This window comes from Camelus ferus, chromosome 11, assembly GCF_009834535.1.
Source record: "Camelus ferus isolate YT-003-E chromosome 11, BCGSAC_Cfer_1.0, whole genome shotgun sequence".
Lineage (NCBI taxonomy): Eukaryota > Metazoa > Chordata > Mammalia > Artiodactyla > Camelidae > Camelus > Camelus ferus.
The window spans coordinates 64405396-64421817 of record NC_045706.1 but is presented as its reverse complement, the minus strand read 5'-3'; the positions used below and the strand labels follow the sequence as shown (position 1 = coordinate 64421817).

General features: G+C 35.8%; 2 protein-coding genes across 5 annotated transcripts in view; both read left to right on the top strand.

Annotated features, from left to right (window-relative positions):
• The window catches only part of RET (ret proto-oncogene), a 73280-nt gene extending 66927 nt beyond the window's left edge, over positions 1–6353 (top strand). The window contains exon 20 of the mRNA XM_032491770.1: positions 6245–6353. Coding sequence (XP_032347661.1) covers positions 6245–6276 — 32 coding nt within the window. The 3' untranslated portion in view covers positions 6277–6353. The remainder of the gene's footprint in view (positions 1–6244) is intronic.
• The window catches only part of CSGALNACT2 (chondroitin sulfate N-acetylgalactosaminyltransferase 2), a 49281-nt gene that overhangs the window by 4550 nt on the left and 28309 nt on the right, over positions 1–16422 (top strand). For 3 of the 4 annotated variants that reach the window (XM_032491774.1, XM_032491773.1, XM_032491772.1), the window contains exons 2-4: positions 9305–10239; positions 12622–12838; positions 14235–14336. In XM_032491774.1, the coding sequence (XP_032347665.1) occupies positions 9579–10239; positions 12622–12838; positions 14235–14336 (980 nt within the window). In that variant the 5' untranslated portion in view covers positions 9305–9578. Of the gene's footprint in view, positions 1–9304; positions 10240–12621; positions 12839–14234; positions 14337–15240; positions 15333–16422 lie in introns of all 4 variants that reach the window. The other variant, XM_032491775.1, reaches the window with a different exon arrangement.

Sequence of the window (16422 nt, the reverse complement as noted above, 5' to 3'; positions counted from 1 at the left end):
TCTGTGAGGACCCTTTTCCGGCTTGTAGGCTGCCAACTTCTCATTATATCTTCGCATGGCAGAAAGAGGGCTACTTAGTTCTCTGGGGTCTCTTTCATAAGGGCACTAATCCCATTCATGAGGGCTCCACACTTATGCACTGATTACCTTCCAAGGGCCCTATCTCTGTCATTTTGGGGGATAGAATTTCAGCATATGAATTTGGCAGGGGGAGGGGAGAAACATTCCATTCATTGCAATGACTGACACACAGTAGGTACTCAAATATTTGTTGAATCATGCTGCCTTTTGGTGATCAGTATTTCTGAATATTTACAAAGCATTTATTCAATGATGTGTTATGGAATACATATATCATTATAATACTCATTAATTGCTCAAGAAATAAAAAGTTTTAATTCCCTCCCTCACATATGTTTGTACTTCATAATGTTTTGATTTACTAGCAGAGCTTTTGTTTTCCAAATAATTTTTGTGACTTTGTTTTTGTTTAAAAAGAAGAATTCAAAATTATATGTTTAGTTTTTTAAAACTTTAATAAGAAATTATTCTGTACAGAAAATGTAGGAAGATTATACAGACTAGAACTTTGAAAATAAATAGATACAGATTCAAATGGATTGTTTGTATTTTGCAGGAAGCAGTAGGCTACTCTTATTGCAGAAGTTAGTTTGGTACACTGCAGGGTAAGCATCCTGGAAATGATGTATGAAATGTGTATTAGTTCCGTAAAATTATAGAATCAAAAGATTGAGTAGAAACTGCTTTAAGGTTGTATTATGTAGGAATCAGTGCTGTAGAATGAACTATGTTAACACTCTTTTGTTGTCTCAAAATCACAAGCCAAATAGAGAAGATGTAACAAGACCTTCAGAGTAATCTGTGTTCTACATTTTTGAGGGGTGGGGAGGGCAGGGGATGTGCTTAGTTTTTTAAATCCAAACTTGTAGTCAACAAATCTTCGTGCTTGTCTTAATGAACAAAATGGAGGTTACTTACAAATGCCTCTTTGGCACTACTACTAGAACTAAATCTGATTTGGTTTTGTTTTTTAAACAGCTTCATTGAGGTATAATTGACATGTAATAAACTACACATATTTAAAGTACACAATTTGATAATGTGAACATATGTATATACCTGAAATCATCACCACAATCAAAATGATGGACATATCCATCACTCCCAAAAGTTTCTTTGTGCCTTTTTATAATTCCTTCCTCGTACCACCTTCCCTACCCCCACCCCATCCCGAGCAACCACTCATTCCTCTGCTTTCTGTCACTACAAGTTACCTTACATTTTCTAGAATTTTATATAAATGGAATCATACTCTCATCGTAGTCTTTTGTTGGGCTTCTGTTATTGAGATTCAGCCACACTGAAGCATGTATCAGTGTATTCCTTTTTCTTGCTGAGCGGTGTTCCATTGTATGGCTGTAACAGTTTGTTTAACACATCCACTTGTTGATGGACATTTGAGTTGTTTCTAGTGGTGGGATGGTGCATATAAAGCTGCTATGTACATTTGTGTACAAGTCTTTGTGTGGGCATATGCTTTGATTTCTCTTGGTTAAATATCTAGTAATGGAATGGCTCAATCAGACAGGCTTATATTTAACTTGACTGTGAAACCATCTTACATTCCCTCCAGCAGTGTATTAAAGTTCTAGTTCCTCCACATTGTCACCAGCACATCAGTCTTTTTAATTTTAGCCTGTCTAATATTAGCCATTCTGTGGTATCTCATTGTGGTTTGAATTTGCATTTCCCTAATGGCTAACAATGTTGAGCATTTTTTTTCATGTGCTTATTTGAAGTGTTTCTTCATATCTTTTGCCAGTTTTTGATTGAGTTGTGTTTGTTTTGTTATTGCATTTTGATACTTTTAAAATATATTCTGAATACAAGTCCTTTATCATATATATGCTTTGCCCATATTTTCTCCTGGTCTGAGACTTGTTTTTCCATTCTCTTAATAGTGTGTTTCAAAAAGCACAAATTTTGATAAAGTCCCATTTATCAATTATGCTGTTAGTGTCCTATCAAAGAAATCCCTGCCTAACTCAAGGTCACAAAGATTTTCTCCTATGCTTTCTTCTAGTTTTATAGCTTTAGGTTTTTCATTTAGATCTGTGATTCATTTTGCGATTTTCTTTTAATTGAAATATAGTTGACTTACAATATTATATTAGTTTCAGGTGTACGATGTAGTGATTTATACCTAGAAGTTTGTACCTCGTAATCCCCTCCCCCCATCATGCCCCTCCCTCCGTGATTTATTTTTGAAGAATCTCCTAGTGCATATGAAGTGGTATCTCATTGTGGTTTTGATTTGCATTTCCCTGTTGGCTTATGATACTGAACATCTTTTCATGTATTTGTAGGCTTAATCTTTAGAGAAATGTCTATTCATATCTTTTGCTATTGGATTATTTATCTTTTTAATGTTGAATTGTAAGAGTTATTTATGCATTTTTGATGTAGACATCTAACAGATATATGATTTACAAGTATTTTTTTCCATCCTTTTCACTTCCTTGATATCCTTTATAGCACAAAAGTTTTTAATTTTTTTAAACTTTTTAATTTTAATGAAGTCCAGTTTATTTATTTGAAGATTATTTATTTATTTCAAGATTTACACTTATGTTTTGTTCTAAGAATTTTATAGTTTTAACTCTTACATTTAGATCTTTGACCCATTTTGAGTAAATTTTTGACTAGGTTGAGGTAAGGATTCAGTTTCATTCTTTTGCTTGTGAGTATCCAGGTGTCCTAGCACCATTTATTGAAAAGGCTGTTCTTTTCCCATTGATTTACCTTGCCACCAATGTTGAAAATCAGTTGACTTAATGTAAAGGCTTATTTCTGGACTCTAAATTCTATCCCATTAATCTGTATGTCTAGTCTTAATGCTAGTTCCATCGTGTCTTGATTACTGTAGCTTTGAAGTAAGTTTTGAAATGGGAAAGTTGAGTCCTCCAATTTTGCTCTTCTTTCTCAATACTGTTTTGGCTATTCTGGTTTCCTTGAATTTCTGTGTGAATTTTAGGATAAGCTTATTGATTTATATAAAGCTGGGAATCTGAAGAGGATTGTATTGAATCTGTAAATCAATTTGGAAAGTACTGCCATCTTAATAATATCAAGTCTTATAATCTGTGAACGTGGTATCTTTCTATTTATTCAAATCTTTAATTTCTTATAACAGTGTTTTGTAGTGTTCAGAGTACAAGTCTTGTACTTCTTTTGTTAAAATTATTCCTAAGCATTTAATTCTTTTTTGTATAAATCAAATTGTTTTCTTAATTTTATTTTCAGATTGTTCATTGCTGGTATATAGAAATGCAATTAATTTTTGTGTATTAATTTTATATCCTGCAACCTGACTGTGCTCATATATTACTTATAATAGATTTTTAGTGAATTCCTTGGTGTTTTCTGTATACAAGATCACATCATCTGCAAATAGTTTTACTTATTTTTTTTTAACTTGGAGGTCTTTTATTTTCTTACCTTGCCTAATTGCCCTAACTAGAGCATCCTCCAGTATAGTGTTTAATAGAAGTGATAAGAGCAGACATCCTTGTCTTATTCCTGGTCTTAGGGGGAGTACATGAAGTCTTTTACCATTAAATATGAAGTTAGTTACGGGTTTTTTGTATATGCCCTTTATCGGGTTGAGGAAGTTCCCTTCTACTAGTTTGTTGAGTGTTTTTTTCAGGAAGTGGTGCTGGATTTCATAAAATGCTTTTTCTGTGTCTATTGATACAGTCATATGGGTTTTGTCCTTTACTAATGTGGTGTATTGCATTGATTTTTGGATGGTAAATTCACCTTGCATTTTGGGGATAAATCTCACGAGTCATGGTGTTATGTGTTGATAGATTCAGTGTGCTAATATTTTGTTAAGGATTTTTCTGTCTGTATTCATAAAGAATATTGGTCTGAAGTTTTCTTTTGATACCTTTATCTGGTTTTAATATCAGAATAATACCAGCCTTATAGAATGAGTTGAGAAGTATTCTTTATGCTTTTTGGAGGAGTTTGTGAAAAATTGGTATTAATTCTTTTTTTTAATAAGCAACAAGAATTTATCACTATGTAACACGGGGAACTATGTTCAATATCCTGTATTAATCTATAATGGAAAGTAATCTATATATATATATATAAAACTGAATCACTTTGAATCACCTGAAACTAACACAATATTGTAAATCAACTGTACTTCAATTTAAAAAAAAAAGAATAAAAGATGGATATCCAGGCAAATACAGTAAACAATCAAATTAGGCTATGCATTCTTTAAAACCAAGTTTGGACTCTAAACATTTTAACTCTGGTGTCATGAAGCTCACTTGACAAAGCATGTCATTAAGGCGAAGGTAGGGGTCAGCTCAAGTCTAGAGAATTCCACCAAATCCTTCCTGTACCCAGAATCTAAGCCACGGGTCCAGGGAGACTGTCCACCTGTGAGGTTACTCCACATTTCATTATTGAAATCCTTTTATGGAATTCAGGGTAGGCATGTCAGGTATAAACTTTTTTTGCATGTGTGTAACAGGTAGCAGAATTTTTGTAACACATTGGCTGGGGCCCGGTGGTTCATGAACCACTGGAATTGATTCTGGAACCGCGTTGATCCTCAGTTCCTCCTTGGAGGTCGGGAGTTCCGTCTCGTCTGCGCTGGCGGCCAGGCACGCGTCCCTCTTGTGCTTGGGCTGCTCCCAAGGCGGCCGCGTGCGGGGCTGGGAGTGGGCCAGGCTGGGTTCGGGACAGGGTCGGAGCCAAACCGGTCTGTTATTAATTCTCGCTAACAGTTGGTTGAATTCACTAGTAAAACCATCTGGTTCTAGACTTTTCTTTGTGGGTAGTGTTTTGATAACTAATTCAGTCTCATTATAGATCTATTCATATTTACTATTTCTCCTTGAGTCAGTAGCAGTAGTTTGTGTCTTTATAGGGCCTAGTCCATTTACAGTTTAAAGCAATTTAAATAATAACAGAAATTTTGTAATTTTCCATGTAGTTAACGTTTCTGTTTTCTTCATTGCTTTGTGTAGTTCCATATTTCCATCTGGTATCATTTTCCTTCTGCCTAAAGAACTTGTAGTGCCAGGTCAGATGGTGATGAATTCTTCTGACTTTTTAATATCTAAAAAAAGTAATTGTTCTTGAAAGATACCTAGAATTTCTGAGTATAGAATTTTAGGTAGACGTATTTTTCCTTTCAGTCCTATAAAGCCATTGCTCCACTCTGTTTCTTGTGTGTGGTGGTTTTCCTTAAGCCACTGTTAAGATTTTCTAATTATCTTAAGATTTGAGCAATTTGATCATCATGAGCCTTGCTTTAGTTTGCTTCGTGGCTCTTGTGTTTCGTATTCGTTGAGCTTCTTGGATTGATATATTGGTAGTTTTCATCAAATTTGGAAAATTTTTAGCCTTATTTCTTTAAATATTTCCACCAGCCTCTTCCCTCCTTGGAGATTCTACTTACTATATATGTTAGGCAGCTCGAAGTTGTCATACAGTTTACCAGGTGCTCTATTTATGTGTTTCATTCTTTTTTGCTTCTATATTTTGAATAATTCTTTTGCTGTGTCTTCAATTTATGAATATTTTTTCTGAAATATCTAATCTGCTGTCAATCCCTTTCAGTATAGTTTTCATCTCAGACATTGAAGATTTCATCTCCTGTAGTTTAATTTGGAACTTTTTTTTATGTCAGCCATGTCTCTCCTTAGTTTTTTGAACATGAACATCTTTTTAAATACAGTTATAATAACTGTTTTAATGTCCTTTTCTGTGAACTTGAGCATCTGTATCATTTCTAGGTCAGTTTCAATCTTTGAGTTTTTTCATTATGGGCTGTATTTTTCTTTTTCTTTGTGTGCATGATTGTTTTTGTTTGGATGTCAGGCATTTTGAATTTTATTTTACTGGGTGCTGGATATTTTTATATTCCTATAAATATTTGTGAGGCTTGTTGTGCAGTTACATGGAAACAGTTTGATCCTTTCAGGTCTTGCTTTTAAGATTTGTTGGCAGGACCAGACCCATGTTTAGTCTAGAGCTAATTATTTCCCACTACTGAGGCAAGACCTTTTTGAGTACTTTACCCAATGCCCCATGAATTTTGAGGTTTTCCAGTCTGTCTGGTGGGAACATTCACTGTTCTTGGCTCTGTTTGAATGCTGGGTTCTGTGTCTTCTAATTTTTTGTGTGCTTCTTTCCTTAGCTTCAGTTAGTTTCTTCCTATACCTGCAGTGATCAGTGCCCTACTGCGCACCTAAAGGGTGTCATCTTCAGATCTCTGGAGTTCTCCCCTGCTGCAGCTCTCTCCTCAGGTACTATATCCTTTGAATCTAGCTGCCTTGGTCTCCTCAGACTGTCAGTTCCATCTTAGCAACTCAGGGTGCTGGCTGGGCTCTGCTTAGGAGTGGACTCCCTGTGCTGTGTCCTGGAAACTAAGGCAGTAAGCTTTGCAATCAGTTGTTTTCTTGTTTTGGGTCACTGTACGTTATTACCTAATGTTCAGTATCTTGAAAATCATTGCTTCATATATATTGGGGGTTTTTTTAATTAATTTTGTTTGTTTTTAGTTGTTTCAAGTGTCAGAGTAAATCTGGTCCATGTTATTCTATCTTGATTATAAGAGGCTTTAGTCTGTTTTAAAGAGTAAGAATTGATGGCTCCTAAGGTTTATTTCAACTCTGAGATCTTTGATTTTGTTTTATATATCTTTGACAGCTCAATTTCCCATCTCGACAGTGTCCCATTCTCTCCTCAGAACACTTTACTGTCTGCTGTTGGTGCTTGAAAGGTTGCTTGGGATTAACTCTGGGTTATGAGTGAACCTTGTTTATCATACAGACACACTACAGAGAATGATGGCAATCAAGGTGTAACAGCAGAAAATGGGTGTTTTCTCTAATACTGTTCTTAGCATAATCAGAGCTGTCATAATCTAGTCTTCCAGGATGTGGCTAAAGAGTTCCCTTCAGGAACTAGGCAAATAAAACTTTAATTGGAATCGTATTTTTAACAACCAACCACAGAGCTGTGTTGCTAACATTTGTATTCTAAAGTAATTACAGCAACTTTTCTTTCAGTGGATAATATTCAACTGTAAGATAAGCATGTAAGATATCTGAAACCTATATTTTGCTTAAAGGAGGGAGAAAGAAACCTTGGCTTTAATGCTACCACTTAGTAGTTATGTAACGTAATTAACCTTACTTAAATCGTTTCATTTCTGAGCCTGTTTTTCCTATCCAGAATGAAGATAATAGCAACACTATTCTGAAAAGATGGCAAGGGAAATGTATAAAAATACTTCCTAAAGCAGTATCAAGATTTTTGTATCACAACCCACTTATAAATACACTTTATGTGGATATCTCATGCCTATGCATGTATGTATGTGTGTGTATATGTGTGTGTGCATGTGTGTGTGCATGTGTGTGTGTGTATGTATATATGTATATATATATATATTTGCAACCAAAAACTACTATATGTGATATACACCAGTATTTCCTGTTCTAGTTCACTGAAAAATAAACCTTTGGTAGTGACCCATTAATGGGTGATTTCTCACAGTTTAAAATATATTATCTATATAAAGAAAGAGAAACTGTGAGGTATCATATTAATAAAAGGTTGAAATACTTAAATTATATACTGTTAGTTCTATTATTAAGTTTGAATATAGTATAGTTAAATATGTATAACTTTATTATCAACAATTATATAAGATTATATCTCCACATTTTTAGCTCTAGTCTTTTCCCTGATAAACAGGCTTAGTAGTAACTTATAAATAGTTAAAAGAGATACCTCTGAGTTTTAACTTTTAAACAATGAAATTTAAGTGGTTTCTTATGCTAAGAATTACAGTTTTGAGGCATGTTAAAGTCCTGGAACTAATACTAGCTTTGCATCCTTGTTTTTTGCTTAGTTTTCTTAATACTGAGTTTTTTCCTTTTTTTCTGTGTCACTTAAATAACATTTACAATCAGTAAAACAGATGCCACCATAGTAAAACTTACTTGTGGTGAGTTAAATTTTTAAGAATACTTAGTTATCTTTTGGTTAACTAAAGAAATAAATGAAAAAGGGTAGTTAAGTCCATAGTTTGTGGCCCACTAGCCATAAGAAGTTTGAATCTGTCCTGCATTTTGCACAGATATGTGCCACAGAAAACACACATTGCAGCATTTTTCACAGAAGGCATCCAGGCTTTCCTAATGACCAAGAAGCTGGCTAGGACTGATGTTCCCACGTGACCTTCCTCCATAGGTTCTGCTGCACTGGTAGAAGCCAGCTCTGTTAAAAGCCTACTGTAATATCGCATATTCTTCTTGACAAACACTTCATTAGAACAGAAGTCCTCTCTGCAGGGGAGGCCTTCCCTGTGCCTGTCTTCTAGATCTAACTTTCTCTATTTCTAGAAGGGGATTTTTAGTTTAGAAAGAAACAAGGAAGACCTCACACAACTTGGTTGTGGTATGAAGGATAGCATCTAATTTTATAAATTTATAAACAGTTCTTAAATTTTTTCCCTGCAGATAAACATTTTCATGTTTTTTTTTCTTTATATAGACTCCAGACCTTTCCAGACTTATAGGAAATCTGTTGCTGTGCAATACGGTGGAAAGAATTATGTGATCTAATGCTCAAATAATCTACTGGAGGACTTTGGATATAAAAATGTTTCTTAATGTGTTTTCCAGATGTCTGTGACCTTTTGAAATTGCTTTTCCCCCCACTTAATTTTAGGGCTGTTAGAGTGACTGAGTTGAGCTATAGAAATTAATGAAGTAGAATGCTTGAATTGGATAAACTGGAAGACAGTATCTCTCTAGAAAGCCATTATGAATATAACAAAAACAGTTTATAGTTCTTCCCAAATGGTGATATGCTATAGATGGGAAATGGCAAGTTAATCAAAATATTTTGTTAATAAAGAGTTATATGTGATGTAATTTTCAAATAGTTAGAGACCAATAGAATCTACATAATACAAACTATGCTAAACATAATTTTAATGGTTCATTGATTCATTCAGGTTATGGATGTATAGACATTCTGGTTGAAAGTATTACGTGCGAAATTTTAGTGTTTTGTAAGGTATTTTTCTTAATACTTTCTCCCAGGTTTTATTGACTATTCTAAATTAGTGCCTCTCATGGTGCTCTACCTGCAGTAGTCATATAGCCAAGTTTATCGAAGCTATCAACAATTTGATATGCTTAAGGAAACAAAATTCTGATTGATTCTGATCTGTTTCTTTCAGAAAAATCACCACCCATGTAATGGAATTTTACCTGATGTGTAGGTCAGATTTCTTTATTCTGGATATCGTGCTAAAAGTACAGGAAAAATGCATTATTTCTCATTTCTGCAAGTAGTCTTCACTGCTGAAGGAAGAAATTTTTTAAGCTACAGCCGAATTCATTTTGGTACTTTTTATGGAAATCCTGATTTTGTTTTTACTTTTTTATAACCTTTTGCTAAAGGAATGAACAAGCAAAGAGCTTATCTCATTAGACAAGTCCATAATAATAAGAATGCCTAGAAGAGGATTGATTCTTCAGACCCGGACCCACTGGCTACTGTTTGGTCTTGCTTTACTCTGCAGTTTGGTGTTATTTTTATATCTTCTGGAATGTGCCCCCCAGACTGATGGAAATGCATCTCTTCCTGGTGTCATTGGGGAAAATTATGGTAAAGAATATTATCAAGCCCTCCTACAGGAACAAGAAGAACATTATCAAACCAGAGCAACCAGTCTGAAACGCCAAATTGCCCAATTAAAACAAGAATTACAAGAAATGAGCGAGAAGATGAGATCATTGCAGGAGAGAAGGAATGTAGGGGCTAATGGCATAGGCTATCAAGGAAACAAAGAGCAAGCACCTAGTGATCTTTTAGAGTTCCTTCATTCCCAAATTGACAAAGCAGAAGTCAGCATAGGAGCCAGACTACCTAGTGAGTATGGAGTCATTCCCTTTGAAAGTTTTACCTTAATGAAAGTATTCCAGTTGGAAATGGGTCTCACTCGCCATCCTGAGGAAAAGCCAGTTAGAAAAGATAAGCGAGATGAATTGGTAGAAGTTATTGAAGCCGGCTTGGAGGTCATTAATAATCCTGATGAAGATGATGAACAGGAAGATGAGGATGGTCCCCTTGGAGAGAAACTGATATTTAATGAAAATGACTTCATAGAAGGTAATGTGAAAAATATGTTGATCCATAGTTATGTTAGTATGATAGAATCCTATTATTGTATGCTGGCGATATGTCAGTCATTACCCACAGTATTAAAGCATTTAAATTTTTAACCACTAAATTCCAACAAGAATCTGAAGTGACTTTTTAGAAAAAATTATAATGTGGCCGTAATAAAATAGAAAATAAGGAGCAGGGAAATAGAAAAAAATCTAAGCTCATGTAGCAAAATACCCCCCAAGCTGAAGGGCTCTTCAGGTTGTGTGTGTATTTGCATATATATGTATTTGCATTCATTTCTTAACTGGTCTTGATGTTCCTTTTTTATATATTTTTAAATATATGAACTGAGACTCAAGATTTGAAAACCATTTGCTGAAGGAAAGAAAAAATTCTAATTTAGCTGATTAGTGGTTATTCTATATTTTGGGGGGAGGAGAAACACATGTCAGAACATCAGGCATACATAGTTCTGAAAAGCATATTTGGCATTTGTAAAAGTAAAGAAATAAACCTGATTTTCTATTACAGACTGCAGAAAGGGCATGGATTTTTATATCAGTATGGGACATGACTCAAAAGTTGAGGAACACTTGTAATTTAAGATATTTGTTCATTGATATAAACAGGAATAATTATAGATCTCAACCCATCTCCCTCTTAATACTCCCTGCTAGATATTTAATTGCAGACTTAAAGCCATTTTGTATACAAATACTTCTTAAAAGTTGTCTTTGCTTCATTCTATAAACAGTATACCACATGTAGGCTTTTTTGATCCCAAATCATCATGGGTATCACTTGCTTGAGGCTTTTAGAGGCCATCAGGAGGACATTGAGCTTTTCTGTGGCATTTCAGCTATCTTCTGCCTATAGCCATCTCTTTCTGCTGCTGTCACTTCCTGCAATTTTTGATGGGTTGTTTCTTTCAGAACTCTTCTAATTTTTCTGCATGCTCAGCTTTTTGTCTTCTGACTCTGTATGTTTGTAACTTATGGCAGAATTGAAAGCTACAGAGGAAATAAGATAACTAACTAAGATGTATAAAATGTCTTCATGTCCGCCTAAAAAGAAAGGAACCTATGGCAGTTTTATTTCTACAGCTTCTGCTTTTCTTATAACTCTCCTTGGATTCTGTCACTTACAGGATTTTTCTCTGCATGAAACATATTTTGTCCCTCACTTTTTCTCCATTGTACCTCTTCCTTCACCAAAAAAAAAAATAATTACTGACAATGACTGAGTAACTCCTGTTCCTCTTCCAGACTTTAGCTTAGATGTCACTTCTTCTGGGAAGGCATCTCCAACCTGCAAGTCTAAGATAGCAGTGCCTCCTATGTGCTCTTGTGACCTCTACCCTGTGTCCTCTCTCAAAGCACTTTTGTGCTCTTGTGACCTCTACCCTGTGTCCTCTCTCAAAGCACTTTTGTGCTCTTGTGACCTCTACCCTGTATTCTCTCTCAAAGCACTTTTCATAGTATATGGCATTGCCCATCTCCTGTTAGACTGTCAGTCTCAGGAGGAGTGGGACTTGTTCACTGATTTATTCCCAGATGTTGACTGACTCACACTTCTGTAAGTCTAACCTCTCTCCTCAGTGTTGCCCAGGAGACTTCCATACTTTTTTCCTAAAGGCATCTCAAATCACCATGTTTAAATTTATGCTAACTTTTCGTCTGACTTTGCTCTGTTCAGAATGTGTATGTTTGCATGTGTATATCACTGTAATATTATTTCTTTATTTCTCTATCACCCTCACTCAGCTGACCCTTCCTCAGAACTGGGACATGTATCGCTCTTTATACCATCAGTGCCTGGCACAAATGCACTCAATTCGTTTTTGTTAAGCTGAACCGACTAATAGACATTGTGACTCTCAGGTCTAGAATTTAGTATTGCTATAAGTAATTTCTTTATTTTCGTCATTTGGTTTTGTATTGATAGGCTCTGCTATTTAAAAAGTCATATGTAAAAAGGAATCATTGTCATTTTTTTTTAATTGGGAGGAGAGGTAATTATGTTTACTTATTTATTTTATTTTTAGAGGAGGTACTGGGGATTGAACCCAGGACTTTGTGTATGCCAAGGTACATAGTGTGACTGCACTCTGCCACTTGAGCTATACCCTCCCCAAGGAATCACTGTCATTTGGAGCATATTTTATGGATTGAATACTCTAGCGGAGTGGTGAATGCTTTTTTAACCTCTCCTTTTAAAGAAATAGTTGTTACCGACTGTACAGTGGGGATAAATATTTTTACAAATAAATAAAACTCCTATAAGTTTGGTTTTGCATTCTTGATATTTGGGTGAAATCAGTAGCCACATTGAATTTGTAAACTTTGACATGGAGACATCTTTGTTCCTAACTCTTTCCTTTAGGTTATTATCGTACTGAGAGAGATAAGGGCACACAGTATGAGCTCTTTTTTAAGAAAGCAGACCTTATGGAATATAGACACGTGACCCTCTTCCGCCCTTTTGGACCTCTCATGAAAGTGAAAAGCGAGATGATTGACATTACTAGGTCAATTATTAATATCATCGTGCCACTTGCTGAAAGGACTGAAGCGTTCGCGCAGTTTATGCAGAACTTCAGGTAACTCTCAAGGCTTAGTGATTTGGCTAAGTGCTCCTTTAAAAAAAAGCATATTTCTTGCCGTTTTATTTAACTTACCTTCACTGAGTATGATGACTTAGAATTACAGAGTAATTCTGCAGGCTCAGGGGAACTTTATGTTTTGATGTTCCCTTTTTTCTTATAGTATGTGTACTATATTGTATTTTTGACAATTTGAACTATGAAGTAAACTGAGGGTGACAATTATTAGAAACTAAATTTGATGACCTTTATAATTGTGTTTTAATTCATTTTAGGACAAGTTGAATTTTTAAAAGTAACTTTATTGAGGAATAACTTACAAACAATTAAATCCACATATTCTAAATATAGAGGTTTCATGACTTGACGAATGTGTACATTCATGTAACTGTCTCCTCAATCAAGATATAGAACATTGTTATCTCTCCAGAAAATTCCACTGAGAACAATTTGAATTTTAAAATTGAAAGAAATTTTGGAAATACAAATATTCAAGTGAAAGATGGGAGAACATTATTCCATCTTGGGAAGCAGAGATTATAACATTTTTTAAATATTTTTTTCTTTTTTTGATCATTAAATTTGGGTTTTTTAAATGCTGAAGTGTTAAAAAAAATTAACAGCTTCATATTAGGTAACTACTTGAAAGTTTTACTTTTTATTTTACTCTAACAGTTGTCATGTTTTTAATACTTTAATATGCTTTTTTTTAATAACTTCGTAATTCCAGTCTTTGTTCTCATTGAAGTTGTTGAATGTAAAAGTTAGTTACACAATTCTGTTGCAGAATTTCTCAGAATATCTAAAAGTCATGCTTCCAAATGAGTTTCATCTTTTTGAAATTGCTCACTTGAAATCTGACTTCCTAAAACATTTTTTAATTGCCTGTCTTGGAATTATCTTCAGATGCTACATTATTCTTTATAGTTAATAATCTCAGTCATGGCAAATATTTATTCCTTGACAATAGGTATAATTTCTGGAATTAGGCAGTCTGAAGACAAAATACCTTTTGACTCAAAACTTGAATTATTTATTTATTTGCTTTTGAACTGATTGAACTTATTTCCTTGAGCAGCTTGTAACTTGCTTCTGAAGGCAATGCCAAAGCAAAAGCTCCAAAGATGTTTTGAAATATGGCGACTTCTTGTGCTGCTTACATGCCCCTTCAAGTGTTGCATTCATTTAGACATATATGTTGTCATGTGCTTGCTGTGACGCCTTTAATAATTCAGCAATATTGCCAGTTTTATTTTCACTTAAAGCTCCATGTGATTTCATCCTACGTAAGAAATGCTTCGTTCATTTTCTTGTTAAAGCTTCATGTGATTGCTTTCTGAATGACTAGTGCCTTATGTATTTTCCTGAATGAACTCTTTTTCAATTCTGTTAGGGATGTATGTATTCATCAGGACAAGAGAATTCATCTCACAGTGGTGTATTTTGGTAAAGAAGGACTATCTGAAGTCAAGTCTATCCTCGAATCTGTCGCAAGGTTGGTGAGGCATGTTTGCATTGAAGTCCTTGATATATAACTTTAGAAGAATGAGAATTTCAGATATTTAATGAGTATTTCAGATATTTAATGAGTCAATAATTTTGAATAGCTGCTGTTAGCTGAGCATGTGAGTGGTGGTGGTAGCAAGTTCCTCATTTCACCCCTGAGTTCACTCGTGCAACTCTAGATGACTCATCTTCCCTTAGCCTCTTAGCAGACAGCCTAGCTGATCTGGGTGCTCTCACTCTGTGGCCCGCTCACCTTCTGTATATTTGCCTCCATTTATTCTTCATTTCCTTCCGTTGAACTCTTTCCCTTTTTCTAAATCTAACCTCTTCACTTTGATTTCATCTCCTGAGCTTGTCTCTTACTTGCCACCCTTCTTTCCTTTCATTTTCCTAAGTTCCTTCTCACCCTGCAAGTGATGCTTATTTAGGACTCCCCTATCCTTCAGAGACCCCTGCCTGACTCTACGGTTCCCAGTAGCTACTCTTAGGTTTCTGTCCTTTCACAGCTAAACCTCACAGAACGGTAGTTCTCTAACCCAGCAACTCATAGTACCTGGCACATAGTAGGTGCTCAGAGGTTTGAATGAATGAATTAGTAATTCCTTAATACTCCATTATTAATCCTGTAGCTTCTCAACCTTTTTATCTCTAAGTTATGGGCCCAAAGTTATGACCTAACTGCCACAATCTGGCTTTTCTCTGTCATCCTCCTTGATTGTTTGTTTACATTTGATACCTAACCAGTACTCCCTTCTTGAAACTTTCCTCTGATGTTTGTAAAATGTAAATATTTTGTAAATGTAGATATGTTATAATGTAAGATATTAGGTTGATTGTCTTTTCTGACCACATCAACTCTGTATCCTTTACTTGCTTCTCTACCTTTCTGCTAGTTGTGGCCATTCCCTAAGAGTCCAGATTTGGCCGGCCATTCTTCTCGAATCGTTCAACTAACATTCATTGAGTCCCACCGACTATGTTCCAGGTACACTGCTCGGGAGTCTGACTGGGGTGGCTGGGATAGGACTGGGCCCAGAGGAAGGAGTTGCAGTTCCTACCCCAAAGGGACTCTCACAGCATTGGAGTATAAAAAACAGACACTGTCTTCTCCTCCCCTTTCATCAGCTCCTCCTCCTGATGGCCCCCTTTCAGTTCAGACTAAGACCATTCTCACGATCCCCTGGGCTTGATGTCTGAGAGCCAGAGTCTTCACTCATTCTTTACCTCTTATTTGTCAGCTCCTGCTCACTGCACAGGACCTCTGCTCTGTCCTTTCCTTGCTGCAGCCACCACTCTAACCCAGGTTCCCCCTCCCTCCATTTCTTCCCTTATCTCTTCCCTCCTTACCATTTTCAGATCACCTACTAAGTGCTAATGGCTCACGTTGTTATTACAAAGTTGTCCCTGCATTAATCCAGATTCCTCTGTGGCAAATGATGGAAACTTACCTTAAACTTGCTTGAGGAAAATGGGAGCATTATTGAAGAATCTTGACTAACTCCTGAAATTAAAGGGATTATTATAACCAGATTTAATGAAGAAAACCAAAACAGCTTTGGTATCTTAGGAGCTGGGACCAGAGACTCAAATACCATCAGAATCTCTTATTGTCTTCTTACCTGTTTTTCTCTGCATGTTGACTTCATTCTCCTGTTGCAGAGTGGCTTCTTCCACATGTGAGGTATATGGCTGTTGGCAGCTCTGAGCTCACATCTTCTCAGCTTTACCATCAGAGAGAAAAGAGCTTTCTCCCAGGTCCAGTTGAGCAAATCCCAGAGAAGGACTTTTGCCCACTCTTGAGCCAGTCACTATGGCCAGGTGGGGTGGGGGTATTGTGATTGGCCCAGCTTGAGTCTAGTCCGGTCCCTAGGAAATTACTGTGGTTGGGCTATTCTATGATTAGTTCCTCCACTTGGTGCTGGGGAGTGTGAGGTGGTGATCAGAAGTTTCCCCCAAAGAAGGGAGAGATTTATAACCTGTAAAAGGGGAGCCCCTGGAGTCCACTCCATGCACTATTTGAGTCTTTGTTTCCATCTCTCCATTCCCCATTCTATACTATTGTAAGAGTAATCTTT